Below are 27,571 nucleotides of genomic sequence, written 5' to 3' on the forward strand. Positions count from 1 at the left end.
GGCAGAGCACACATTGCAGTAATGATCACTAATGTGGCTGAGCAAGGTAGAGAAGCAAGAAGTGAGTTAAGAAAGGTAAGCAGGGGCCTTATCGCATAACCTCCAGGGCCAGTGTAAAGGGCTGGCCTCTTTTCTGGGTGGAGATGAGAATTCACTTGAGGATTTAGGACAAAGAGACATCTCATTTTATTTTATTTTGACAAAATCCCAAATGAAATACAGGTGATATAATAGATAACATACAGATACAAATGTAGATAAATATAGAGAAGATAGATACAGATAGACAGAGAAGTAGATATGAATAAAGAGTTAAATGTAGACAGAGAGAAAGCTGCTATAAGAGAAGAGACTAAAGGAGACACATTGAGAGGCAGTTTTAAGTTGGGCTGCAAAGGGACTGAGAATCCACTCCTGGTTTTGACAGGGTTGCAACAATGGAATAGTTCTATTCTGAAGGCAAAGGCAATAGCTTTGCACCATATCGGAAGTGGGTTATGGGAGAAAGAGAAGAGTGAGAAATGGATTCAAGTGTTTTACTTCAGCAACTGGAAAGATGGAGATGTTATTTGCTGAGAAAAAGAAAATGTTACAATAGGAGAAACAGGTTTGGGTGGAAAAGAAGTGAGGAATCAGAAGCAAACTTTGGACAGACTCATTTTGAGATACTGATTAGATATCAGAAAAGAAGTTGAATATCCTTGTCTGAAGTTCAGGGAAAGGTCCAGTCTGGAGACAGAAAGTTGGATGTCATAAGAACATAGAATGTGTGTAAAGTCACAAGATTGGATGAGATCATTGAGTAAGTGCAGATAAGGAGAGAAGTCCCAGGACTGAACCGGGGCACCTTCCCACAAAGAGATCAAGAAATTCCAGACGCACTGACTTAAGCTTCTCTTACCTGCTGTCTGCCCATGGACATTCTCTTTGCCTGGGACTCCAGCATTTTTCCAGTCCCCCACCCCTATCAACCATGCCTGGACGATCTTCAGAAGGTAGCTAAGTCACTAATGTCTCCACCTTCCCTCAACTGGCAGTACCTTCCTCAGACAGGTCCTTCCCCATGGATCCTAGAAGATCATGAACATTTACACAGTTCTTATTTTGTATTTATTATGGGTTATTTGATGCCTGTCTCACCATTCAGGGTGTCTGCAAGGACATGAAAGCCAGGTAGAGTCTATTTGTGTTCTAACTTCAGTACCTGGCACAGATGAAGAAAGAAATCATTCATTAACCTCTCTCATTGAAAAGAAATCTCATTTTCTGCTCAATGAAATAGTGAGGCCCTCTGTGGCTGGCACCAGGTCTAGATTTCTAGTTCAAGCATTTCCTTTGGTAGATATGTCAGGATCAAACATCCCTGTGCTCACCGCCCACTTGCTAAGAGCACCTGTCTCTTCTGATCTCTGCCTCCTCTGGCACCTGATGAACTCACACCTCCACACATTCATGTCCCATTGTTTTCTCCAGAGACTTGGTAACATAAATATTGGCCTATCTACCACACAATTGCCTTTAATCACTCAGCTTTTTTCTCAATCTTTATGAACCTTTCAGAAGGGATAGAGTTCCAACATTGCCATAATTCAGAAAAAAAAAAAAATTCCAAAGGTGAAAGGAAAGAATATGGAAACTGTCTCAATATAAGATGACCCCAGGTAATGGAGCTAAAGTGTGTGTGTGTGGGTGGGGGTGTAAATCCCCTCAAACTGAAACTGAAAAATGAAAACAAAATTATAAACAAGTATTGACATGTGTATACTTCATGCATGCATTTTTCTAAAGAGAAGGTCCATGGCTTACAGCTTGTATTAGATTCTCAAAGTGTATAGAACCTCCCTGAAGGAAAGATAACAGAATGCATATCCATCCCATAAAATAACAGAGTTAAAAGGAAGCAGCAGCAGACCTCTCATGTCTTTCCTGCTGCTTCTCTTTGCAGTGTATTTCAATAAATCCACCTTTTATGTTCTCCAAAAAAAAAAAAAAAAAACAAACTGCAGATCATCAGGTTTAGATATAAAATGATTTATAAGACACATTGTTCAGAAAAGAAGCAAGTTATAAGATCCTGACAATATGTTATTTATATAAATATATGTAATCTTTATTTTTTCCCCTTAAATGTATGTGTGTGGATTTTGAGATGAGGATTACCAAATTTGAGAACAGCACTACCTATACAGAAGGGAAAATAGATTAGATGATATCAAAAAAGACTTTAGTCTTAGCTAAAATGCTTAAATTCTTTTTTTACATGGGGATTGTGTTATACGTTGTTCATAAATTCAAAATAATTTTTCGAAAATTTTAAAAGAACAACATACACTAGAACCAGAAAGAAAATATAGATCCCAGTCCCTCGTCCAGGTAATGCAGCCCCACATCTGGTCCTTCCAGCTGGACCAGGAGCTCGACTTGGAGTACCAGGTCCAGGCACAGGAACCTGTAGTTCTATTTGTAAAGACACAAACATTCCAGAAGGCCTACTATGCAACTTAAAAGCGTGATGTCTGTATGTCTGAAGCTCTGGCCTTTTAAACTATGAATACTAAAAATAAGCCAAACATGAACCCTGAAAATGTTTTTTTCTAGCTTTTAAACACTAAAGATATAAATGGCATTAATCACCATCTAAGATAAAAAAATAATTTTATGAGATTGCAATGGTGAAAAAGCATAAATGGAAAATTATGACTGAAGAGATTATTTTAGCAGCAAGTCAGTCACTAAACAAGTGAAAATTCATTCAAACAAGTGTGAACATTTAGGAAAAAAGATGAAATTTTCTATGACCTCTAACTGCACTAAGCATTTCTGCAAAAACAGGATGGTAGTTAGGTTTATTCCAGCTGTTGAGTACTGATTTTTTTAGTAGAAAATAGCATATCTTTCATTTTAAAAAGCAGTGTAAATTCTAAGAGTGTCAGCAGAGCAAACTGCTAAGTCTCCAAAGTGCCTTTTATATTTTGAAGGGAATAAAATTATATTTATAATAAAATTGCCGGTTTTAAAACCATCCTTTCTTACACAAGTTTCCAGAATGTTATCCAAATTATATGTGCTTTAAGAGCTGAGCTCGGGACTCAGGAGGCCAAGATTCTAATTCTAGAGCTTCTGTGATAACATTAGCCATATTAAGCACAGATCAAGAAAGAGCTGGATGAAAATATAAAAAACTGTCCCTAAATAAACAGTTTAAAATGTTTGAACAAACTGAAAGAAATGTTGAAAATGATGTGTGACTCTTGATACAGCCACACATCAGCCAGTACAAAGGAAACGTACAGTAAGGATGACTATATTAGGTGTTGAATTCAAGTGGAAAGTATGTCCCAGTGCTTGTTTTCGCCTCTGGAGTCTGAACACCCTTTTCAAACGTACCTGGTATTTCAAGGGGATGAAAGTTACACAAACACACCCCATGGCAAACACACAGGGTCAGGTACAGCTGGCAAGCATGGCTGCGCCACTGTCACTGAACTTAGCAAAACAAACACTGGTTTCACAACCACCATTTTTCAGCACATGTAATCTTGGGGGAGGGAGGACAATGTAAAATCAAAAAGACTCCAGTCAAGATTTGCTTTTTATTTTCTTAATATTGGAGATATATCTGGGATCCCCTTAAAAATTAAACCACAGTTTCATGCACAGGATGAACCACTTTGTGTCCAGGGCTCAGCTGTCCACATATCTGGCATTAATGGTAACACCTACTTAGTGCTCTATCCCAGAGTAACAATACAATCAATATTTTTTTTCAAACCCCCAAGCTTTTCCCAGAGACTCAAGAACTATTGGCTAAGTTCTGACGCTGCTATTTGAAGTGACTCACTGAGCCAGATACACCCATATACACAGATTTCTAGAGGCCAAAAACGACTTTTCAAGTTCAAAACCTCTAATCCCTTCCACGACGATCAAGCAAAACCTGGAAACCAGGATCATTTAAATTATTTCTCCTACCTTAGCACTCCCCACAACCTAAGAATCAGCACAAAGTTACCTTCCCTGGAAATCCTTTATTTCCAATTCAGAATGGTCATATACTTTGAAAACCAAGAGAATGATGAGGAAGCCCGTCATCATCTTAAGAAATTAAAGAGCCCAGGTCATGCTTCTGATTACTAGAGAACACCCCAGCTCTGTCTGGAGAATCTTTGGAACAGACACCCTTCAACACATCCACCAGGAATTCACTTTAGTCCTATTCACAAAGTCTGTAATAGCTTAAATGGTCATTAATCTATTCAGGTCCATAACTGAGGCGTCTCTTCACAGTTCTCTTTCCTTTACTTCTCAAAGACCACCACCCTAGAGTTTCACCTGTCTCCAGCACTGTGCTGCCTGCACCTGTATGGCTGTCCAGTGGAACAGAGGAGATAGAGCAAAGACAAACACACCGAGAAAAATGACACCACAGACTGGAGGCTTGAAGACCTATGTAACCACCAGAACCACAATGACTGCAAATTGCTAGACTTCTAAAGAGCCTTCCAACAAGTCAATTGATAAGAAAATTATCATCATCCCAGGAGGCAGGCAGGTGTTTGCAACAAAGATAAGAGATTAAAAAAAATAATAAAACGGTCAACAGCTCATACATACGTGTGCTCACACACACCACTCCCAGTAGAAAGTCAAGGTAGATGCCATTTCTTTGGCCAGAAAACACCTTGTCCTACTCTCTTTCTGGGATCAAGGTTCCATTTGAAGAGTTTTGTTTTAAAGTGATATATGTGGGCCTCCCTGGTGGCGCAGCGGGTTGAGTCCTGCGTTGTGAAGCTCTCCGTAGCCTCTGCAGTGTCGGTTCGATCCCCGCCGGCTGGTAAGAATCCTACATGGCACAGCAGACCTCTCCTGTCTCACCCGCTGCTCCCCTTAGCAGTGTATTTCTGTCATCTGCCTGTTCTGCTTCCCACTCTGTCTCCGGTGAATCCTCTCACCCTCCCGCGCCTCTGGCCTGTACCCCAGTTCTTGTATAAAAATAAATAAATCTTAAAAAAAATAAAGTGATATATGCAAGATCGGATGGGGGCTCCCCTATTTACCTGGTATAATAAAAGCTAAGCACGGAGATGATGCAAAACCATATAGAAGGCAATTTTTAGAGACCTGCTCTCAGCATGGCAGCCACTCCAAAGGAAGGGTAAGGCCATGCATGAGGTCAGAAGAAAATCCAAGTGCCAATGACTTATGGAAAATATCCTGACATTGTCAATAATTTAGGAAGCTGCTTGTCTTTAGGGTCCTAACTGCAACTTGAACATACTAACTAACTGCTAAGCTTCAAAAAAAAGGCTGCTTTTGCTGTTAAAACATATATTCCTAAAAGCCAGAGATCTGCTTGCATCTTTTTGATTGACAAAGAACCCATGTGAGTAGGACAAAAGAAGACTTCAGGATACAAGTTAGCTCTGCAGAGGCAGGAAGAAAAGAACTGAAGAACAGGGTGGGTAACTGGACCTGTCTGAAAAATTAGAAACTTCAAGCAAATATGTTAAAATGTTAATATCTGTACCATCTGGGAGGCCTGTACCCAGAAATCAATTACACCTACTTATTTAAAAAATTTTCTGCTTGTTCAAAGTACTGTAGGACAAAAAGTTGGGAGTAAAACATTTGGAAGTGAAGAGGAAACATAAAAGGCACACAGAAAATACAGGCTAGGGCCTAATAGAGAGTAGCAAAGTCCAATTGTGCTGCTTTGATTACATGTAATCTCCAAGCAACACAATAAACACACACAAGCCTCCTCGGAACAATCAACCCCAAGATAGCCTACACTAAGTTAGAACCCACTTTGTGGTTTCCATTTTATCACAAGATAGTCTTTTGATATTAACCTTACTAACAAAAGGCACGTGGGTACACTTATCTGTTGTCAAATAAAAGGCATGTCCATATTTGAAACTGTTCAGGATATGCAGCATTACCTTCCATGCATGTGCACAGGCTATTCTACATGAGAGCCAGGTTCCAGAAGGCACGAATATGGCCACCCAACTTTTAGTGCTACCGCTAAATTGGGCCAGAGTGTAGTGACACAGAAGTACACATTTCTATTCATTGTTCAGACAACCATGGAAGGATTTAGGCCTGTGCTAATGCATCTGCTCCAGAGAGAGACCACAGGAAAAAAATCCACAGAATTCTTGAGGATCCGCTACCAGATGATCCACAGCAATAACAGAATTGCAGCCATGCACAGCTGGCACAGCCTCTCAGCCTGGTCACCAGTTTTCCAAATTCCTGCTTGGGAGTATACCTAGCAGGGGAACATCAGATTAGGGTGTCGAGTTACCAATATGCCAGTAAGAGACCACTGCATTACCACAGGTAAAAACCTTAACTATGTAATAGAACTTGCAAACCATTAGCACAGGCAACAAGTTTGGCCCATAGATATCTTGCTGGGCTCTTATAACAATTTTAAAATACATAAGTCTGGATGTCTATATTCTCTTTTCTAAATTTCAGGAGCATCTGGCTGGTTTGAGCTAAGTGGCAGCTGATCAGTTTATATAAGGCCTGTTCACCACTGTCCCCACCTCTGGCCTCCCTCCACTTACCAGCATCACTTTTTCATGTAACTTGCCCCAGCTATGGAGGAATTTTAGTCTGTGGCACAATACTCCTTATACCATGTCTCAGAAGCACTGGACATGAATAGATTCTCCTCAGAACAAAATCAGGGGTGGGAGGGAGACAGAAACAAAGGGTACGGTTTCTAGTCTTCTAAATTCCCCACAGGGTAAAAAAGCCTGAACCAGAAGTTCCTCACCAACAAACACACATTCCCATAGTACTGATGTTAGCTCCCACACACACAACTCCTTTGTGATGTTGGTGAGCTTCCTAAATACATGACATTCCTGACTGAAGAACCTCACCTCAGATGAAGAGGGCATTGCTTTTGCTCCCATATCGTCTAAGTCAGTCATGGAAATTCCTTTCTACAGGTTAATGCACTGGATGCCCACAAATGCTGTGCCCAAATTCATATCAAATAAACTCAGTATCACACCATGGCATTTGGTAAACCACGAGAAAAAGAAATTAAAGCTAAAAACAACAGATGTTTGATGTAGAGATGAGAAGTTACTCAATATAAACATAAGTGTCAGACAGTTGCATACAAAAGATGAACAGAGGAAGATGGAACAGATGCCATCATTAATCAAGCTTAAGAAAATATCAAAAAAGGCTTCCCTGGTGCCACAGGGGTTAAAGTCTCAGCATTATCAAGCTATCACCAGCCACTGCAGCATAAGTTCGATCCCCGGCCAGGGAGGTGACCCACATAGCCCAGCAGACCTCCCCTGTCTCACCCACTGCTCCCCTCAACAGCATATTTCAGTAGATTCACCTGTTCTGCTCCCCACTCTGCCTCTGGTAAATCCTCTCATCCCCCGCACCTCTGGTCTACACCTTAGTTCTTACATGCATTAATAAACAAAAATATATCTTTAAAAAATATGAAAATATCAATGAGTCTACAGCAAATGAAATTTTTGGGAACTGTAATAAGCTCCCTTTCATGCAGATACACAAATACAAGAACATACAGCCATAACTATGATTAAGTTCAGAATACATAACGTTACCACCACAAATACACTTTATTTAAAAAAGCAAAATTAAACTAAAAACAAGAAAAGATACTGAGAAGGAAAAGCTCCCAGAGTTCATAGTACATCAATCTCATGCACTTTTTTTTTTTTAATAAACCTTGATTTTCCTGATCAGAGCTTCCAAAGTTCATGTGGTCACAAGCACCTACAGAATTCAAGAAATATTTCACAATCTAAAAAGAAAAGTCTTTCTATTTAGGGTTACAGAATCACTAGGAAGAAAAAAGTAAAGCCACATCCACACACAATATCCACAACTAGGTGTTTTCACGCCAGCAGAGAGAAAAGAAGATGGGAAACTCACTGCAGAGAGCTGACTCCATGTGGATCTCAGTGGCTTATGGTGAATCACTATTTTTTCATCTGACTTCTGCTCCTTGGGTTCTGACTCTTCATCAGAGTCAATGTCAAGGGCCTTTTCTTTGTAGTTCTGATACAAGACAGCATTTTCTGCAAGAGAAACAAACCCTACACATTACTAATTGCCCCAATCATCATGCTGCTTATTCTAAACAAACATCAATATTTATAGAATGTAGGTCCCCAATTTAATAAGCAAAGAGACAAATGGACTTCATGAAGAGTCATTACCAAAAAGTGACTTTCTCATTCAGATAGCTCTGCCCAAAATTCATCTGCAGGAAATAGTGAGGGGTTCATAGGTGAAATGCCAATGAGGCAAAATTTCCATGTCTCTGTCCAACACCCATGAAAGAGTCTTACCTGTTAAATCACTGTTAATTTGTAGGTGAAGCTGAATTTAAACCCTATCTTTCCTTTAAGGTTCATCACTATTCTGTTGTCCTTTTAATAAACATATCCTATATGTCTACAATATGGCAAGGGCATATTGGAAAATAAAAGCCACTTCTTGTGCCTTCATGAGCTAACAATATAATGAGAAAAATAAAGTCACTCATTTATTTCTTCATGGAACTGATATTTGGAAAGTGTTCACTAGGTACCAACACCTACTAGGCACTGGAAATATGATAATGAACAAAAGAGAAAAAAATCATAGACAGGAGAGTGACAATAAATAAACAAATGATTTTTTACAGTATGTCAGATGTTGGCAAGTGTCAAAGAAAAAAACAGAGGAGGAGGGCAGAGTTGGGGGGACTGCAGATTTTTTTTTAAAGATTTATTTATTTATTTATTTATACAAGCCCTGGGTTCAGTCAGAAATGCGGGAGGGTGAGAGAATTCAGCAGAGCCGGAGTGGAGAGCAGAACAGGCAGAAGGACCAAAGTACACTGCTGAGGGGAGCAGCAGGCGTGGCAGGAGAGGTCTGCACGCCATGTGGGACCCTCGCCTGGAGGCCGGGGATCGAACAGGCGCTGCAGAGGCTGCGGGCAGCTTCGAAACCCAGAGCTCAACCGCTGCACCACAGGGGAGGCCCCGGGGGGACTGCATCTTTTAAACAGGGTATTAAGGAAAAACTCACCAATGACATTTAAGCAAAGATCTTGGAGAGATGAGAAAGTAAAGAGTACCTGTACAGCTGGTGAAAGAACATTCCATTAGTAAGTACAAAGGCCCTGGGGCAGGAGTCTCCTTTGCAGATCTCTAGCCTGACCAGCTGGAATAAGGTAAGGGACAGGGAAAGTGTAGGACTTTGGGATTGGGGTGAATAGAAGGGGGATAATGTAGGGTCTTGCCTCATTGCCATTGAAAGGACTTTGGTTTTTACTTCAAGTGATATGGCAAGTGATTGCAAGGCTGAAAACACAAGAGTCTTATACAAAAAAAAAAATACATAGGGACAAACAAAAAGATTTATATACGGGTGCTCTGAGAACAGGCTGACAGGGTATGATTCCCTTTTTGGAATCAGAGGAAAATCTAAGATCTGAAAGCTGAGAAGTTACAGAGCTAAAAGAAAAAGTATTTGCAAAAGACTCAAAGCGAAGAGGAAACACAATATCTTGGAAGAACAAAGGAAGATCAACAGGCTGAAGTTTAGGTGTCAAGTGGGTGAAGGGTGGAGTGTGAATATAGTAAGATGAACCCAGATAAACCAGATAAAGCCAAGTTTTGCAGACAATGTCAAAGAACTGAACCTTATTCTAAGAACAAGAGGATGAAGTTCAGTTCACACTGGAAAGATTATCTTTTATCCCAAATGCAATGGGAATCCACTGGAAAGAAAGACTTGATTAAATAAGGGGAGTAAAACATGGATTACTTAGGGAGCGAAAAAGGATGTCTTTGGGGTGGTCATGACAACATAATCGAGACTTGGGCTGTGCAGCTTAGAAAAGACCACATGTGGGGCCTGTGGGAGAAGAAGAGAGAACATGTGAAGGATGTTTCCGAGATCTTTCGATGCCACAACCGGAAAATAAAAGACAGGGACACCCAGAAAGATTCAGTTCTGGTGGAAAAGATTATGAATTTGGTTTGGGACATGATGAGTTTGCCTTTTCCACCTACTTAAGCCTGCAAATATCTGCCCTTCCCTCAATTACTATGTGTTCTGTATAGACGCTAAGAAAAATAATACTGGAGTTGATACAAGACTTGTCTGTTCTGTTTGTTATGCCCGTGTAGATCAAGTTATGGAGGGTAAAGACCCAGCTTCTCCCACCTCTGCAGTGCCCTTTGAAGTACTCAGGGGTCAGCCAAAGTCTATGCATGCACTGTTGATAGGATCTCATTCATTCTCACAACACGTGGGCAATAGTAGCATTAGCCTCATTTTATACACGATGAAACTGGGCTTGGTGAGGTTCAGATGTCTGAGCTGTGGAGTAAAAGCAGTGGGATAGGAACCCAGGTCTCTTTCTTTCTTTCCTTTTTTTTTTTTTACATTTTAAAAAGGCAGGTTTATTAGGAAAAGGAGAAAGGAAAAAAAGAAAGCCACCTGCATAGTCACAGGCAGGCAGAGAGTAAAGCTGCCAGGAACTCAGTTCTCTTGCCCTAACAATGCAGTTTCTTACCACTCCACTGCCTGCTTCCTAAGTTACATTTTGTTTAGCCACTGCCTGTAAAGATCCTGCATTTCTCATGTACATACATGTGAAAAAGAATTTCTTGGTGAATAGAGAAGATTTAATTTGAGAAAAGAGGAGAGCATATGCAGGAACAGCTCCTTGTGAAAGGAAACAAACATAAAACTAGTAATGACTGTCCTCTGACTTTAAAAAAAAATTTCAACTTTTTAACCTTCTGAAGCAAAGGTCCCAGAATCATTGTCAAGTTCCAGAATATGAAAAATAGCTCTCTAAGCAGCTATTAGCTAGATGCACTATTCATTTCAGGGCCATAACATGATATAAGAGGAAATAAACTAGACTAAAAACCAGATCTCTGTCCCAGCACAGGCTTTGTGACAATGGACAAGACACCAAACCTCTCAGAGTTTCCAGTTTCCTCAGTTATAAAACCAGAGAGATGACCTTACTCTAACCAGCTAAAATACTATATCTAGGTTTTTCTCCATGTGGAATAGTTTCCTAAGATTGGTGCGATGAATGAATTTTTGTAAAGTAGGCATGTTTAATTGGAAAACTGATTTTGATCAGAATTAGATAGAAAGTGTCTCCCTGTTGGAACAGTGATTAAAGTCTCATCACTGTCAAGCTATTATTACCCACCACTACGGCATAAGTTTGATCCCTGGCCACAGAATTCACCCACATGGCACAGAAGACCTCTCTCTCCTGTGTGGCCTGCTGCTCCCCTCAGCAGTGTATTTCAGTAGATCTGCCCGTTCTGCTCCCCACTCTGACTGGTGAATCCCACCCCGCCCCCATACCTCTGGTCTATACCCCAGTTCTTGTATGAATAAATAAACCATTAAAAAGAGAGAATTGTACAGGAAAATGAAACATGTACGGTCATCATCTAAGGTTATATATTTGATAACTCTGGATGATTTTACATTAGATTTACTTATAGATTTACTTATAGGCATACCCTTCTTCATTATTCTTTAAAGATTGGAAACCTTGAGCATTTCCAAGTAAGGCAGGAGGTAATTGCCTTTACCTCTACCACACCCCAGCCCCACAAGCCTGCAGCTGGGGCTGCTCAGTCATGACACTTGACACATTTATTTACAGAAATCTGATAATCTGATTAGGGTTTGAACACCTGTTTGAAGCTGCTTTTGTTGTTTGAAAACCACAACAAAAATGCAATTTAGGTTACAAATTCTTAGGGATATATTTCTGTCAGCCAGGAGAGTTCGAGAGTTCCCCCAAATAGAAATTTAATGAAGAAACAGGAAGTCAGAATACCAAAATACAGAAAGAAGGGAAAAATAACATGATTTCAAAGGAAACATGACCTAAGATCTATATGCCGAACTTTTAGAATTTTTAACTAACAAGCCAAGGTTTACTATTATGCTTGCTCCAATTTCTGAGAGACAGGGGGACAGAGCCTGAGTAGAAAAGAATGAAAAATCACAGGACACCAGCTGACAAAGTTATCAGTTCACAAAGAATAACATTAGTTTTATTCACTATTGGTATTTCTAGGTGAAAATTTAGTTTAGTGCAGATTTTTGCACTCTATAATTTGGAAGTTGGACTTTTTTCTCATCTGAAGTGTTTTTGTTACTGCAGTTGGATTTTAACTTATAATTGACATTCCACATTGAAACGGCAATAAAAGTCTGGAAAATCAAATGCTTACCTTCCCCATCAAATGTTCCTTGTTCTTTCAGCATTTTTTTCTAAGAAACAAGAAAAGCAAAAAGGAAAAAGCAAAGCAAACTATGTATGAATGAGCCAAATAGAAAATATACTTATTTTAAGAAAAAGTACTTTTTGTTGATACATTCATTAAATTTCCAAAAACAGCAGATGATCCCTGGAGTTCACTTATGTGACTACTTTAATTCACTCAAACAGTGAAAAGAATGTACAATGTCCCCCCACACCTCATCAAAACAGCTTGAGAATCCTTAATTGACCAGAAGTTCATTCATTTCACTACTTATGATTCACTATTACTGTTCAGTTGAACTTTGCTATACTTACAGAGTTGGGAGAAAAGCACATAAAATGTTTAGACCAGAGATCCTAAAATAAAAAAGGCTTGCTTGTGTAATACATATGTGACATTTATATCAACTGGTTCTAATTGCCTGATTCATCAAGACAAGATGTGCCCCCAGAATGAATTTCTACACTTCTGCTGGTCTTGTTTCTGGAGAAAGCAGCACAATTTTTTTTTTTTTTTTTACTCACTCCAAAATATCACTCTCTACTATTCCCTATTGCTTTATATCATATTTGGTAATATAATGCAGCACCTCAGCCTTTATTAGGAGACAATACCAGAGCTGACACTAACCTGAAGTTTTGAATGCGCTAAAGGCTAAATGGGCACAAAATGGAAATAAAATATAATCAAAGATCATGCTGAGAGTAGCAAGCACCAAAAAAAGATGACAAACTCCTTGTGTTTTTGGTGTCTCGGGAAATTGATTTTAAAATTCACATTTTATCTGAATAGCATTTAGTATGTGATCACCACTCAAAACCATCATTCAATAATTAATGTAAACAATTAAAATGATTAATTTTGATCATTTAACTAATCAGAAGGCTCAAGGCAGTCAGTCATTTCCTGTGTCTGCTGGGAGGAATCAGCAACCACTGAATATCATCTCTAAACCATAACCAGACAGCTTGACACTGCTGATGCAAACCTAACCTGCACTCCACCCTTTTCTTAACTGCCTCCATTAAAAGCTCCCTGGACTCGGCTGGCACTTAATTTGCTGTTCTTTTTTCCATTTGTTCCTCAAATTTTGCCTGAGATTAGAAAATTAAAACAATAAGAATTTCACTTGCTCCCAACGAAGCTGTAGGAAGCCAAGCATGCTCAGAATAGCCTAGCAATAAAGGTGCACAAGTCTGATGAACAAATAGAATTAAAAGACAACAAACATTTCAGGTTTCCCCTGGGCCCTCCTCCCTACCTGGAAAACCTTCACTTTGGGTTTAATGAATGCTTGGCTTAATGAGTGACATGTGACCCTTCCATGTTCTTACCTTTAATCTACCCAGGCTGGAGAACTTCTCCCTGTCTTCCATCACTACTTTCAGAATAGGCTGCGACATTCTGTTCTTCTTCTTGGAGGTGGTAGGGCTGTCAAAATCAAAGCCACTGACCACTGCCCTGCGATAGGACGTAGAACGCAAGCCTCTGCGCAGAGAGCCGGGGCTGTCCACCTCGTTGTCTGCCTCGCCTTCGTCCTCCGGTGAGCCCAGGGGCACCCCGAGGCCTTCCACCATGCTGCGCGCCTTGTGCAGTCTCTTGTGGGGCTCCGAATTCTGACTGTTTTTACTTAATTTAATTTCCGAAGCCAGGCCCTTGGGAATGATTTGCTGCTTCCCCATCTTGAGGGCGGCGAGGCTATGCGTGCTCAGGACCACGGAGGGGGTGTCTGGGACCTGGCTCTCCTGGGAGGGTAACCTTTGGAGGGGCAGTTTTTGTTCCGAAGATTTTTTCTGCGGTGCAGGAGACAGTCTCGAGAGCGCCCGCTCAGGATCTTTAGCTGTCTGGCCGGATTGCAAAGCCGAGACCGGGGCGTAGGGACTGGGGTTCAGGCCGTTCGCCGCGGGCGTAGACTGGAGGCTGACAGTCACCCGCGTGGGGTCCCCCTCAGGGCCGCTAGGAGCCGATGCCGGTGGAGTCCGCGGGGGGCAACACGGCTGCTGCGCAGGCGAGGTTACCGTGCCATTCGAGGGGGCGCCTGGAACCGCTCTGGGGACCTGGGGAGACTTGGGCCGTCGGAGCCTGGGAGAAACAGCCCCGTAATCCGGGGACACCAAGCTCCCATTGGTCACCTCCCTGCGATGCAGGCACAGCAGCTGGGGGCTCCTCTGGACCGCGCTGCCGTCGGAAGCGGTGGGCAGCTGCGGGGGAGTCTGCGGCCTCGGGGGCGCGCCTCGGTCCTCCACCCGGAAATCGGTGATCAGCAACCCGCTGGGGCTCTGGTAGGACTGGGGCCTCTGCTTGCTCCGGGCCAGCAACGGGGGTTGAGGGGTCGACCGCCTCCGCCACAAAGGGGTTAAGCTGCTGCTCGAAAAGTCCACTTCGCTTTCGCTGTCCATGGCGGAGGCTCGGGGGTCAGGCCCGCGGGGAATAGCACCCAGCTAGTCTGGCCAAAAGAGGAAAGAAGTCATGGAACTTTGCCTGCGGACAGGCAGGGCGCCTGGAAGACGCGCGCGCGGCGAGCCCGGCCGCCACCCAGCAGCTTCGCGGACACGACTTCGGGCCACTTACCCGCCTTGCTCTCCAAAACTGCGCGCACCGCGCTGCGCCCGGGAGAACCACTCCAAGCCCCACCGCGCGCAAAGACAGCCCGCCGGAAAGAGCCGGCCGCCGCCGCGCGGGGTGCGAGCTGATGCACAGGAGGCTCGGGATGGGTTCAGCGCTCTTGGGAAACTCGCCGCCGGACGCCACTCTCCGCCACCGAGCAGTCGCCCGCCCCCGCCGTCGGCTCCCTGGGGCGCGGACTGCCAGGCTCCCAGGTGGATTTGCCCCCGGGGCTTCGCAGAGCTGGGGAAGACGAGCACCCACCGCCCCGTGGGTGGCCCGATCCCGGAGCTGAGCGCGGCGCGGGAGCTCGGCTCAGCCTGCAGCCGCCGGGGGCGGACGCTCCGCCCCAATCCTGCTCCGCCCCGAACCGACCCCGCCTCGGCCCAGCCCCTTCTTGGCGCGGCGAGCCCTGGTGGCCGCCATCCGGGACCCGCCGCCCTCCTGCCCCGCTGGCCTCGGCTCGGCGTTCGTCTAGGTTCAAAAGCCACTCGCGCACCTGGGCTGGTGCCCAACTCCAGCCTCCAGACAGGGGTGCAGGCTGCAGGCGGCGGCAGCAGCGAGGGAGTCGCGGTGCGTGGTGGTTTCGGGAGCTTTGAGAGGGAGGGAGCGTGTGAGCCCTGCGGGGTTGCAATGCCTGGGTCGAGGGGGGGGTTCCCCCATAGAATCCCGGAAACCAGAGTAGCAAGTGGGGTTGTGGAACGCTTTGCTCTGAACACGAAGAGCCAACCCCCTCTCAGTTTTTCTGTGGTCTTAAAGCGCAAATGGGGTGACCTCTCTCCCCTGCTTAAAATATTTTACCCTATAGAAAGATTTGCTTGTTTGTGCCTGGAGTGTTTCTGGAGGAATTCAGAGTGTCAGCCCAAGGGAACAGAGAGAGGGAGCATTTATTCAGTGATCTTTCCAGCGTGCATACTTTAAATCGTGAAGTCACCTATTTAAAATAAACACAACTTAGGGCCTCCCTGGTGGCGCAAGGGGTCAAGAGGCAACCTATGAGGCTGTCTGCGGCCACTGCAGCACGGGTTCCTTCCCTGGCCAGGGAGCTACCTACATGGCGCAGCAGACCTGTCCTGTCTCACTCGCTGCTCTCTTCAGCAGTGTATTTCGGTCAGTCTGCCTGTTCTGTTCCCCACTGTCTCTGGTGAATCCTCTCACCCCCCAAAAAACTCTGGCCTGTACCCCAGTTCTTGTATGCATAAATAAATCTTTAAAAAAAAAAATAAGCACAACTTAAATTACAAAAAAATAAATAAATAAAAAGGATTGCTTTCCAATCGTACATAGAATGAAATTCAAAATCTAGTTGGTGGTCCAAGAGGCCCTTCACCACTTGCTTCATCCACCTAGCCTTTACCTAGTTCCTTTCCTCCTCACCTAGTAGGTCATGCTCTGAGTTGGCCTGCCTCTAACCATTCCCCACGTTCCTTGACCTACTGACCTGTCATGTTAGAGAGGCCTCTGCTGACCTCTAAATCAGACATTGTCACGCTTATTACTTGTCCCAACCACCTGTTCTCTTTTTTCACTCTCATAATTTGCAAACAACAGAAATTACCACGTATGTTTATAATTCTGTAATTGCTTGTTCTCTATGTTCTCTTTTTTATTTTTAAGATTTATTTATTTATGCATACAAGAACTGGGGTACAGGCCAGAGGTGTGGGGGGTGAGAGGATTCACCAGAGACAGAGCGGGGAACAGAACAGGCAGGTTGACTGAAATACACTGCTGAGGGGGGCAGAGAGGGAGACAGGAGAGGTCTGCTGTGCCATGTGGGTAGCTCCCTGGCCCAGGATCAAACTTGCGCTTCAGTGGTTGTGGCTAGTTTCATAGGTTGCGTCTTAACCCCTTGTGCCACCAGGAAGGCCCATGTTAGAATGTAAGCTACAGGAGGACAGGGGCCATCTTTATTTGTTTACAACTGTGTTCCAGGCACATGGTGGAGGCTTAGTAAATATTTGTCAAATGAAGAAATAAATGAATGAATGAGTGGAATGAAGTGAGGACTGTAACCATCCCTCCCAAAGTGTTGTTGCCAAATAGTAGAAAGTCAGTGTGTCCTGGCCAAGTGCCTGTGATGTGAGGCGAATAAGGCAAACTTGAGAAGACAAGTGAGGTTTAGACCTAAGAGCAGTGTAATGAATTCTATTAGCAAGACGTTTGGGCTGTTCTCCAAGTTCTCTTTCAGCACTCATGCATTCTATAGGGACATAGCAAGCACCTACTGTGCTAGTTAGGCTGCCTGTTTTTGCTTTTAGACACAGTGAATTTAGTGCCAAAAATATTAAGAGGCTGTCACTGGGTAGTGAGAGTAAGCACGATGTTTCTCATGCTTCTTTATACCATCTATACAGACCAAATACAGTATATTGAATATATATGTAATACATAATTACATATATATTACTTCTATCTGAGATAGTTTTGTAAACTAGAAGAAATGCATCAAAAAATTATTAGAATTTTTTTTAAGATTTATTTATTTATGCATTACAAGAACTGGGATGTAGACCAGAAGTGCAGGGGTGGGGGGTGAGAAGACTCACCAGAGAGAGTCTTCCTCATCCCTATTAACCCTCCAAAGCGACAGTAACAAGACACCAATCTCTGTTCCTTCACTAAAGTTTTAGAAATTCACAGGCTATCTTAGCCTCCATTCAATTTATCATTTCTATCAAATCTAAGTCATCTCTGATTATATGTACCACCAAGAAAACAGCTGCTAATTAAACTATGACACAGTGTGTTATGTAGGATTTTTGTCTTACTCTTATTGAAAGTGTTTTTACCCTTAGATATCTTAGTGATATATGTATGTAGAAAAGGCAAAGATAAGCAAAGTAAATTGATTTAAGTATTCCTACAAGGTTTGGACATTGACTCTCATTCTTCTAAATCCCTTTTAGAGAACATCAATATGAATGTTTTTCATGTGTGACACCATTGATCATGCAGCATTCCCTAAAGGAATCTTGTCTCTGGGATTTGTTACCTATCCATTGACACCCACTTTGCAAGTTTGATGCTGCACTATCTCATTTGACTGAAAGCATAGTTTTCATATTCAACTAGCTCAGATGTCAAAAACAGTTAGGCAACTTCTCTATAGTGGCCAGAAGGAGGTTTCTCATAAATTAAAGTTCCATGCTCTTAATTTAACATAGTCTTGCCTGATACTAGTGTTGTATGACTAGTATTATTACCTATAGTCCTAACTTATATATCCTTTATTCATGTATTTCACAAATACTTATTAGTTGCATTTAAGTGCTAAGTACTGGGCTTCTTGAAGTTTATAACTTGACTGATTAACTACATCTGAAATGCTAAAATAATAATATAAGACATCCAAGCTGAGTAAGATGCTTGGTAAGTTCAGTGTTCTGACAAAGATTTTTTGTTGATCTATTTTTAAAATGAGAGAGAAAATACCCAGTGTTGGTAAAAGTGTAGGCAAAAGAGACACTGAATCATTCACCCTAAGAATAAGAATTTGTGAAAGTTATTTGGAGAACAGTTAGATGATACGTAATCAAAACTTGAAAACAAATACATCTTTGACCTAGTAATTTCACAAGCAGGAAATAATCGTTGATGTGTGAAAAGAAGTGTGTTCAAGGATGTTCAATGCATTTCCTGCAGTGGCAAAAAATTAAAGCAATTAGTGTTTAATCAATAAGTGACTGGTGTATAAATCATAATGTATAGAGCAACCACCAAAAATCATAGTATAAATATATAATTATTCATACAGAAGTACATAATATGGTGTGATTTAAAAAGAAGCTGTTTTTAAGTATAAGTAGATATGTAAATATATGTAAAATGTCCTACTTGGAGTTTTTAGAAGTGGAAATAGCTATGTGTATCAATGCCTATATGTAGAATATTCAGAACGTTAGTGTGTCTACCATGAACAGCAAAATTAAAAGTTATCTTTTAATTATGCTTTGCTATGACATACAGCAGATTGTATTATTTCTTGTTTCTCACCATTCTGTGGGCTAGTTGATGGTTCCTGCTTGGGTCTCCTTGGGGATTCTCCTATTGCTGCAGTCAGCTGTGGGGTAACTGCTGGATCATAAGCACACAGTTGAGCTTACTCAGTGCCCCATAATTGGTTAGTGCTGGTTGTTTACTGGAGTGCCTCAATTTTCCCTTTCTCAGATCTTACATACCTTGGACAGGTTTATTTATTTCTAGTGCAGTGAAGTGGTAAGTCAAAAAGACCCCCCCCCCAAAAAAAAAAATCTGGAAAGGGTACTTGAAAAAGAGATTTTGAGAACTGATTAGATCTCACTGGAATAAAAATTCTTAAAAGGAAATTTTCTGCAGCACTTATTACAATGATTTATATGTTTTACTGTTGTTTTTTAAAAATATGTCAGCACTTAAAATATACCAGACTCTCTTTGAAGTACTGAATGTATTAAATATATTTTCACGCAAAAATAGTTTACGAAATAAGACCTACTGCTATCTCCATTTTACAATTGAGGAAACTAAAGCACAGAGAGGTTAAGAACCATGCCTTCCAGGGGCCTCCCTAGTGGCTCAGAGAGTTAAGCCTCAGCACTATTAAGCTATCAGCAGCCACTGCAGTCACTTCATAGTTCGATCCCTGGCCAGAGAGCTAACCCACAAGACAAGACCTCTCCTGTCTTGCCCTGCTACTCCCCTCAGCAGTGTATTTCAGTATCTCTGGTGAATCCTTTCACCCCCGGCCCACCCCTCCCTGCACCTCCTGCCTACACCCCAGCTCTTGTATGCATAAATAAATAAATCTTTAGGAAAAAAAAAAAAAGGGCCTCCCCGGTAGTGTAGCAGGTTGAGCACAGGACTGTGAAGCTGTCCGCAGCCTCTGTAGCATGGGTTCCATTCCGGGCCAACCAGGGAGATACCCACATGGCGTGGCAGACCTCTCCTGAATACCCCCTTCCCCAGCTCCCCTCAGCAGTGCTTTCGGTCCAGTCTGTCTGCCTGTTCTGCTCCCAGCTCTGTCTCTGGTGAATCCTGTCACCCTCCTGTGCCTCTGGCCTGTACCCCAACTCTTATATAAATAAATTTAAAAAATCTTAAAAAAAAAAAGAACCATGCACTCCAGCTCCAGTCCAACTCAGCATTATTACACTATTGTTATAGTGTTGGTGAATCCATTATTCATGTATATTCATATTTTTCATGAATAAAATTTAAACACTGCAATGTCAGACTAGTTCTTCCTCTGTCACTTACAGGGATTCAGTAATGAACAGACTGATCAGTTGATGATACTGCCCAGAGCTGTCCTGTCATCAGCAAGAGGAAGGTATCCAGTTAGGGAGAGAACAAAGTCTTAGGGAGGAGGAGTTTCTGAAAGGAAAATCAAATCTGTGTTCCTGTTAATCAGTTCATATTTTTTTGGGGGCCTCCCCGGTGGCGCAGCGGTTGAGCACTGGGTTGCGAAGCTGCCCGCAGCCTCTGCAGCACTGGTTCGATCCCCGGCTGCTCCCCGGCCACCAGAGGAGGGTCCCACATGGCGTGCAGACCTCTCCTGCCGCCCGCTGCTCCCCTCAGCAGTGTACTTCAGTCCTTCTGCCTGTTCTGCTCCCCGCTCTGGCTCTGGTGAATTCTCTCACCCTCCTGCACTTCTGACTGTACCCAGTGCTTGTATAAATAAAAATAAATAAATCTTTTTTAAAAAAAAAAAAACCACATTTATACAATGTTAAAAAAAAAAATCAGTTCATATTTTTTCAGCCCCTTGTTGGTGCCAATCCCCGGTCTAGCTGCAAACACAGTGGTGAAGAAAATAGACATCTTTAATAGCATCTAATGCTAAAAATGTTGCTGGCTTAGTGCTGTCTCAACTTTCACCTTCAGTTTTGCTCAGCATGGAATCCAACTTGCAGATATGTGCGTTTTATGTTTTCACATCTATAGTTTGACATAAATAGGTATATATATCCCCACATATACTGGACATACACACATACTAGCGTCCTATAACAGTGTTCAGTCTGTACTTTTTTTACTTTAGATATTAGTCTATAGCAACACAGAAATACTGTGAATTATTTAGTGACTGCACTAGGCAGAGTCTAAAGGAGTTGCCTTTTTTTAAAATAAAAACAATCATGTACCAGCAATTTTATGATTCAACCTAAAACTACATAACTTATTAGCAAATTTCCTCTTAATGTTTAGGTTATTTGCAAAACCAAGCACCAACAGGGAAAAATAAACTCCCACCAGTTCTATAATATTGATATATTTCCGTAATTTTTTGTTTTCATCTCTCAAAACCTGCAACAGATGAGGTAGTAAAAAATAACACTTTATGAAGCAAAGAGCCAGGAATGGCTTAATTCTGTTATGTGTAGTTTGGTGACTGCTCTTAATATAATCTCACTGCTGAAATTTGATGAAAATGATCTCAGCAGAATTCTGTTCTATTTTGGGAAAATTGGATCACTATCACTGATTTCCTTTGATGAGGATTTCATGGTGTCTATTTCCCTTCCTTTCTGCCCTCTCCTGGATCCTGCTTTCTGTCTAGATTATCAAGACCGTGTGTAGAATCAACTCTTGTTTCATAGAGTTTAATAAGTAATTTGAACAAAGAAGTACTGGAGAGGCCACACAGTTTCTTTTGTGTGAACAGCTTGGTGTTTATAAAAGAACTAGAAATCACACACATACAAAACCCCTCTATTTTCCAGGTAAAATTATATCAGGAATCATGTGGGGATACTTAAAACTTGCTGATACTTTCAAGTTTTCTCCTGCCCAGATTTGCTTGGAAGAAGTACAGTCTTACCTATCTCAAAAATTCAGCAGGGAAAAATAGCTGAAATAAATTAAGCCTGTGATTACTTAGTTCTGTGTTTACCTAGACATTCTGGCATTTAACTCAAAAGACAAAGCTATTTCAATGTGTTATTTAAACTCAGTTTTGCCACAGATTTTTAATTGAAGAAAAAATGGTAACAGAGTAAAGCTCTACAAGCCACACACTACCAACCTACTCTCACCAAGCAGTGCTAATAGAATTTGGAAAATGCTTTGCAGAGTTGAGAACTGCCACCTAGCAACCACTTTGAAATGCTTCCTGCGTTGAAGACAACACAAAATGCCCAGTTTTGATATTGGAGGGTGGTTTGCTGTGCGTGAGCCAAAGTCATTGAAGAGAGGATTAGCATTTTGTTTTTAGGGCAAAGACAAGCAGATACGAAGGATTGTTTAATTTAACTGCTCAACTGGTTTTGGAATACAGTTGGCAGATTAAAGACATTGAAGACTGCAGCAAATACATGCTAAAAAATTATTCACTGTTTATCTGCAATTCAAATATAACTAAGCATACTGTATTTTTCTTTGTTAAGCCTGACACCTTATTTACAAAGACTTTTGTAGTGCAGAGCAGAGAAATAACTTTTAAATATCCATCACTTACATAGTTTGATCCCACCAAAATGAATTGGTTTTTAAGGATCTCTGATTTTATGGATCTAAAACATCTTTCCCAAGGCGTCGGCTGTTGGGGTCCTGCAGCATAGGAGACCACAGGTTCAGGCAGGGCAGGAGATAAAGGAGGGGCACAGATATCACCCAGAAGTATATAATATATAAGATATATATATATATATATATATGTAATATATATAAATTGCATGAATATGTTCCTGTCATTTGCCCATTTTATTTTCAGGAGTTGATTCTTTTTCTTACTGAATATGAGTTCACTGAATATCTAGAAAAATAATCCTTTATATTTTTGCAAATATTTCTCAAGTTGCTTGTCTTTGGACTGGATTTATAGTCCAAAATGCTTATTGCTTCATAGATATACATGTTAGGTTTTTTAAAATGTCATACTTAGAAAGGTCTAGCCCTTTCTATAATTCTACAAAAATAAAATTGCCCATTTTTCTTCTAGGACACTTAGGACTAGAGGCCATGTCTTCCAGTAGGTGTTTTGGCACTGAAACAGGAAACAAAGAATATGGTTTCCTCCCTTCATTCTTCTTACAGAGTAAAAATCGCTGAACCAGATGCTTTATTTATATTAACTCTTTTAACCTTATCAATTCATCAGGTATTACTATGAAAGTTAGTGAAGTCTTAAAATGAGTAGGATTCTTCTTGTTCTATACTAAGAAGCAGTTTAAATAGAACAAGACTTGACCTGTTTTTTTTTTTTTTTTGTAAACTGGAAAAGTTGACAGTGAAATTACCTGAACTAGGATTTTTTTTTTTTTTTCCAGAGTAGTTCCTTTAATGTCTTTAAAAGGGGTTATTTATCTATTTGGAGTTTATAGCCTTTCTTAAGTCAGGATTTTTTTTTTCTTTTTCTTTTTTTTTTTCAGTATTTTCCCAGATTCATTTAATTCTTCTCATAACTTTTTTTTTAATTTATATATTTATGCATACAAGAGCTGGGGTACAGGCCAGAGATGCGGGGTGGTGAGGATTCACCAGAGATAGAGTGGGGAACAGAACAGGCAGACTGATGAAATACACTGCTGAGGGGAGCAGCTGGCAAGTCAGGAGAGGTTTGCTTCGCCATGGGGGTTGCTCCCTGGCCGGCTGGGATCGAACTCGTGCTGCAGACAGAGGCTGCGGATTGCTTCATAGTGTGGTGCTCAATCCCCTGCACCACCAGGGAGGACCCTTTCATAACTATCTGAATCACCTCTTTCTAAGGTTAGTTATATTTCCTGTCCCATTGTTTACATTCTGCATTTGTGCTTTTGTGTTTATTTAACATTGCCATATCAGCCTGTCTATACATTTGTTTTCCAAATGTTTCTCAAATTTATCAATTCTACCAACATTCTCTTCTAGTTTATTAATTTCTGCTTTTTATCTTTAGTTATGTCTTCTGTTTTTCTCGTACTTTTTTTTGTTTTTGTTCTTTTTCTAATTTCATGAAGTCAATGGTTTGTTCATACATCATATCAGTTGGATCCAATCGAGTAATAAATAAGAATTTATACAGGGAAAATTTAATATAAAAAATTATTAACCACAACAGGAGATTAAAATGTTTAGGGATTAACAAATCAGAAGTACAGGGATTGGCCTCCCTGGTGGCGCAAAGGTTAAAATCTCAGTGCTATCAAGCTATCACCAGCCACTGCACCCTCAGTTTGATTTTCGGCCAGGGAACTGAGCACATGGAGCAGCAGACTGCTCCAGTTTTACCTGCTGTTCCCCTTGGCAGTGTATTTCGGTAGATCTGACTGTTCTGCTCCCCACTCTGTCTCTGGTGACTACACACACACACATACACACATACACACACACACACCGTGCCCCTGCCCCTTCACCTTGGGCCTACACCAGAGTTCTTGCATGCATAAATAAATAAAAATAAGGTTCTCCTTTTTTAAGAAGGAGAACTCTAAAGAATACCAGAATAACAAATCTAAGAAACTGACCTTCCCCTTGAGGTTGAGATGGAACATGTCCCATGTAGAACCTGCCTTGGTTGTATGTGCCGAGATCCAGATTTTATGGGAGAGGATTTTCCCTTGCTCCCCACAGAGAATTCAGTTGGTGCTATGCTGGTGGAATTTGCTGAAAATCTGCCCTCTAGTGTGCCAGGGAAAACCATTCACAGGGAGGTGTTTCACTGGATATATTTAGCTACAAAACTGGAGGTCACTGGGGCAAGCTTCTGATCATAGGCTGGTGCTGTCAGTTACAGCTGCTTGAGCTTAGCTTTTCAAAAACTGATACTGCAGGAGCTCTGAGCTGGAGAAGCTGCCAGCACTGCAGGAGGCTGAGGAGCTCCTCTGCAAATTATTCAGTGCCCTGCATGGGAGGAAGGGGTTGCCAGCCTCTGGGTGCTGCTGGCTGCCATGTGCTGCAAAAGCTGAGCCCTCAAGAAGCTCCAGGTGCTGTTTTTGTTTTGTTGCATTTTGTATTGCTATTATTTCTTTTTTACACTGATGTCTTATTTGGTTTCCCTGTATTCCTCCTATAAGTGAAACCATCTGATAGTTTTCTTTTTCCTTCTGACTTATTTCATTGAGCATAATTCCTTCTAGCTCCATCCATGTTGCTGCGAATGGCATGAGTTTATCTTTTTTGATTGCTGAGTAATATTCCATGGTGTATATGTACCACATCTTCTTTTTTTTTTTTTTTTTAAAGATTTATTTATTTATTTATTTATACAAGCACTGGGTACAGTCAGAAGCGCGGGAGGGTGAGAGAATTCACCAGAGCCAGAGCAGGGAGCAGAGCAGGCAGAAGGACCGAAGTACACTGCTGAGGGGAGCAGTGAGTGCAGCAGGAGAGGTCTGCGCGCCATGTGGGACCCTCCTCCGGTGGCCGGGAAGCAGCCGGGGATTGAAACCGCGCTGCAGAGGCTGCGGGCAGCTTCGCAACCCAGCGCTCAACCACTGTGCCACCGGGGAGGCCCTGTACCACATCTTCTTGATCCAGTCATCTATTTTTGGGCATTTGGGTTGTTTCCATAGCTTAGCTATTGTAAATAGTGCTACAATAAATAAAGAGGTGCAGGTGTTCTTTTGAATTAATGTTTTTGTGTCCTTTGACCAGAGACATCCTGCAGGGGAGGAGGAGGGAGAGGGATCAGAGGGAGGGAGGGAGGAACACAGGGGACTGTGGTGAAGGTGCAAGGGTCCATTGGTGAAGGAAATTCTATAGGGACTGTGGAAGGTAGCAAATATTGTTTAAAAAGGAACAATGATGTGAAAAATAAATAATTATTAAAACTAACTAACTAACTAACTAAATAAATAAATAAATAAAATCTTTAAAAAAAGAAGAGGCAGCTCCAGGTGCTCAAAGAGCTAAGTGCAGGAGTAAGCCACTCACACTGCAGACACTGCTGTTTCTTTATCTTTTAATTTTTTTAATTTATTTATTTATGCATACAAGAGTTCGGGTACAGGCCAGAGGTGTTGGGGGGTGGTGAGAGGATTCACCAGGGACAAAGTGGGGAACAGAACAGGCAGACTGACTGAAATACACTGCTGAGGGGAGCAGCGGGCAAGTCAGGAGAGGTCTGCTGTGCCATGTGGGTAGCTCCCTGGCTGGGGATCGAACTCGTGCTACAGTGGCTGCGGACAGCTTCATAGGTTGCGTCCTAACCCTGGAGCCCATCTTTTAATATTTTAATATTAAAATATTTTTAATCTTTTAATATTTTAAGTTGTATGAGACAGATCAGAGACAGGTATATTTTCTTCCTTTTTTCTTAGAGAAAAAAATTTTTTTTCTTTCACCTGGGTACTTTTAGAAAACATTTTCCTTTATGCTTGAAATTAATTTTCCACATTTTCTGTCTGTCTATTCAAGCTTCAAGAATAACATGTTTCCGGAGTTCAGTGATATTTTCTTCTGCTTATTTGATTATACATTCAGGTTTTTTAATCCTTTGCTCTAGGTTTGGAAGTGCTTCTTGAATATGTTTTTAAATTACTGATTATGTTTTCTGCAACATCTAGTTGATTTTTCATTAATGACAGTTTTAAAATGGAGTGCTTACTTTTGAATCTATATAAGGCATTAGATTGTATACCCGTATGTGTTTGCAAAGCACATATCTGATAAAGGGCTTTCATCTAGAATATATAAATTACTTATAAGATATTAAGTGAAAATATGAGCAAACGATTCAGACAGATGTTTAACTAGAAAAGACATACAGATAGCAAATATGCACAAAAAAGATGTTTTTACCACTAGTCATTAGTGCAAATAAAGCATAGTGAGATCCTACTACATACCTAATAGAGTGACAAATTAAGAGAACACTGAAATACCAAGTATTGGCAAAGTTTCAAGCAACTGAAATTCTCTTTAATTGGAGGATGGAAATCAATTTGGTGGTTTGTTATAAAGTTAAATACATACTTACCACATGACCCAACAACATCACGCCTAAGCATTTAATCATAGAAATGAAAATACAGGTTTCTGCAAAGACCTGTAAGTGAATGTCTATAATAGCATTATTCATAATTGCCCCAAACTGGAAACAATCCAAATTTCCATCACCAGCAAATTAATAAACAAATTGTTGTGTATTCATACAATAAAATAGAACTCTATATACATGCCACAACATGGATGCATCTCAAAATCATTATTTTAAGAGAGAGAAGCCAAATACAGAGGTTATATAAGGTTATATAGTATGGGAAAGAAAAATCTGTAATGACAGAAAAAAAGATCAGTATTTGCTAGAGGTTTCAGGATGGGTCAGGGAGCTGCCTATAAAGTAGTTGGGGAGCGCGTTTGGGTTAATGGAAATTTTCAGTATCTTGTGGTGGTGACGACATAATTATATACATTTGTTGAAATTCATGGAGACTGAATGATTTACATTCTGTATAAATTATAACTCAATAATCCTGACTTCAAAAAAAATAAAGAGAATTTAGTAGTTGCTGCCCTATCTGTGAAAACCTTGTCTGACCCCAGAATGTATTCATTTAATAGAGAGCATGTCTTTTGGTTCTTCTTTTTTTTTTCGGGGCTTAAATATTTATTCATAAGAGGCTTCAGCTAAAGAATGAAGCGTTCTTAGTATTGTGAAATTTAACAATTAGAAATCGTTTTTCTCTGCAATTCTGCTTATTACCAATTTCATAATCAGGATAGATTTTCTTATCTGAAGTTTTTCACAG

General features: G+C 41.2%; 1 protein-coding gene across 3 annotated transcripts in view; it reads right to left on the bottom strand.

The window, feature by feature from the left end:
- Window positions 1–15,228, bottom strand: part of ARHGEF26 (Rho guanine nucleotide exchange factor 26) — a 115,597-nt gene extending 100,369 nt beyond the window's left edge. For 2 of the 3 annotated variants that reach the window (XM_054701004.1, XM_037526254.2), the window contains exons 1-3: window positions 13,652–14,875; window positions 12,285–12,324; window positions 7,945–8,090 (exon numbers count right to left, since the gene is read on the bottom strand). In XM_054701004.1, the coding sequence (XP_054556979.1) occupies window positions 7,945–8,090; window positions 12,285–12,324; window positions 13,652–14,716 (1,251 nt within the window). In that variant the 5' untranslated portion in view covers window positions 14,717–14,875. The other variant, XM_037526255.2, reaches the window with a different exon arrangement.
- Between the last annotated feature and the right edge of the window lie 12,343 nt (window positions 15,229–27,571).

Source organism: Talpa occidentalis, unplaced genomic scaffold, assembly GCF_014898055.3.
Source record: "Talpa occidentalis isolate TD23 unplaced genomic scaffold, MPIMG_talOcc4v2.1 talOcc4.4, whole genome shotgun sequence".
Lineage (NCBI taxonomy): Eukaryota > Metazoa > Chordata > Mammalia > Eulipotyphla > Talpidae > Talpa > Talpa occidentalis.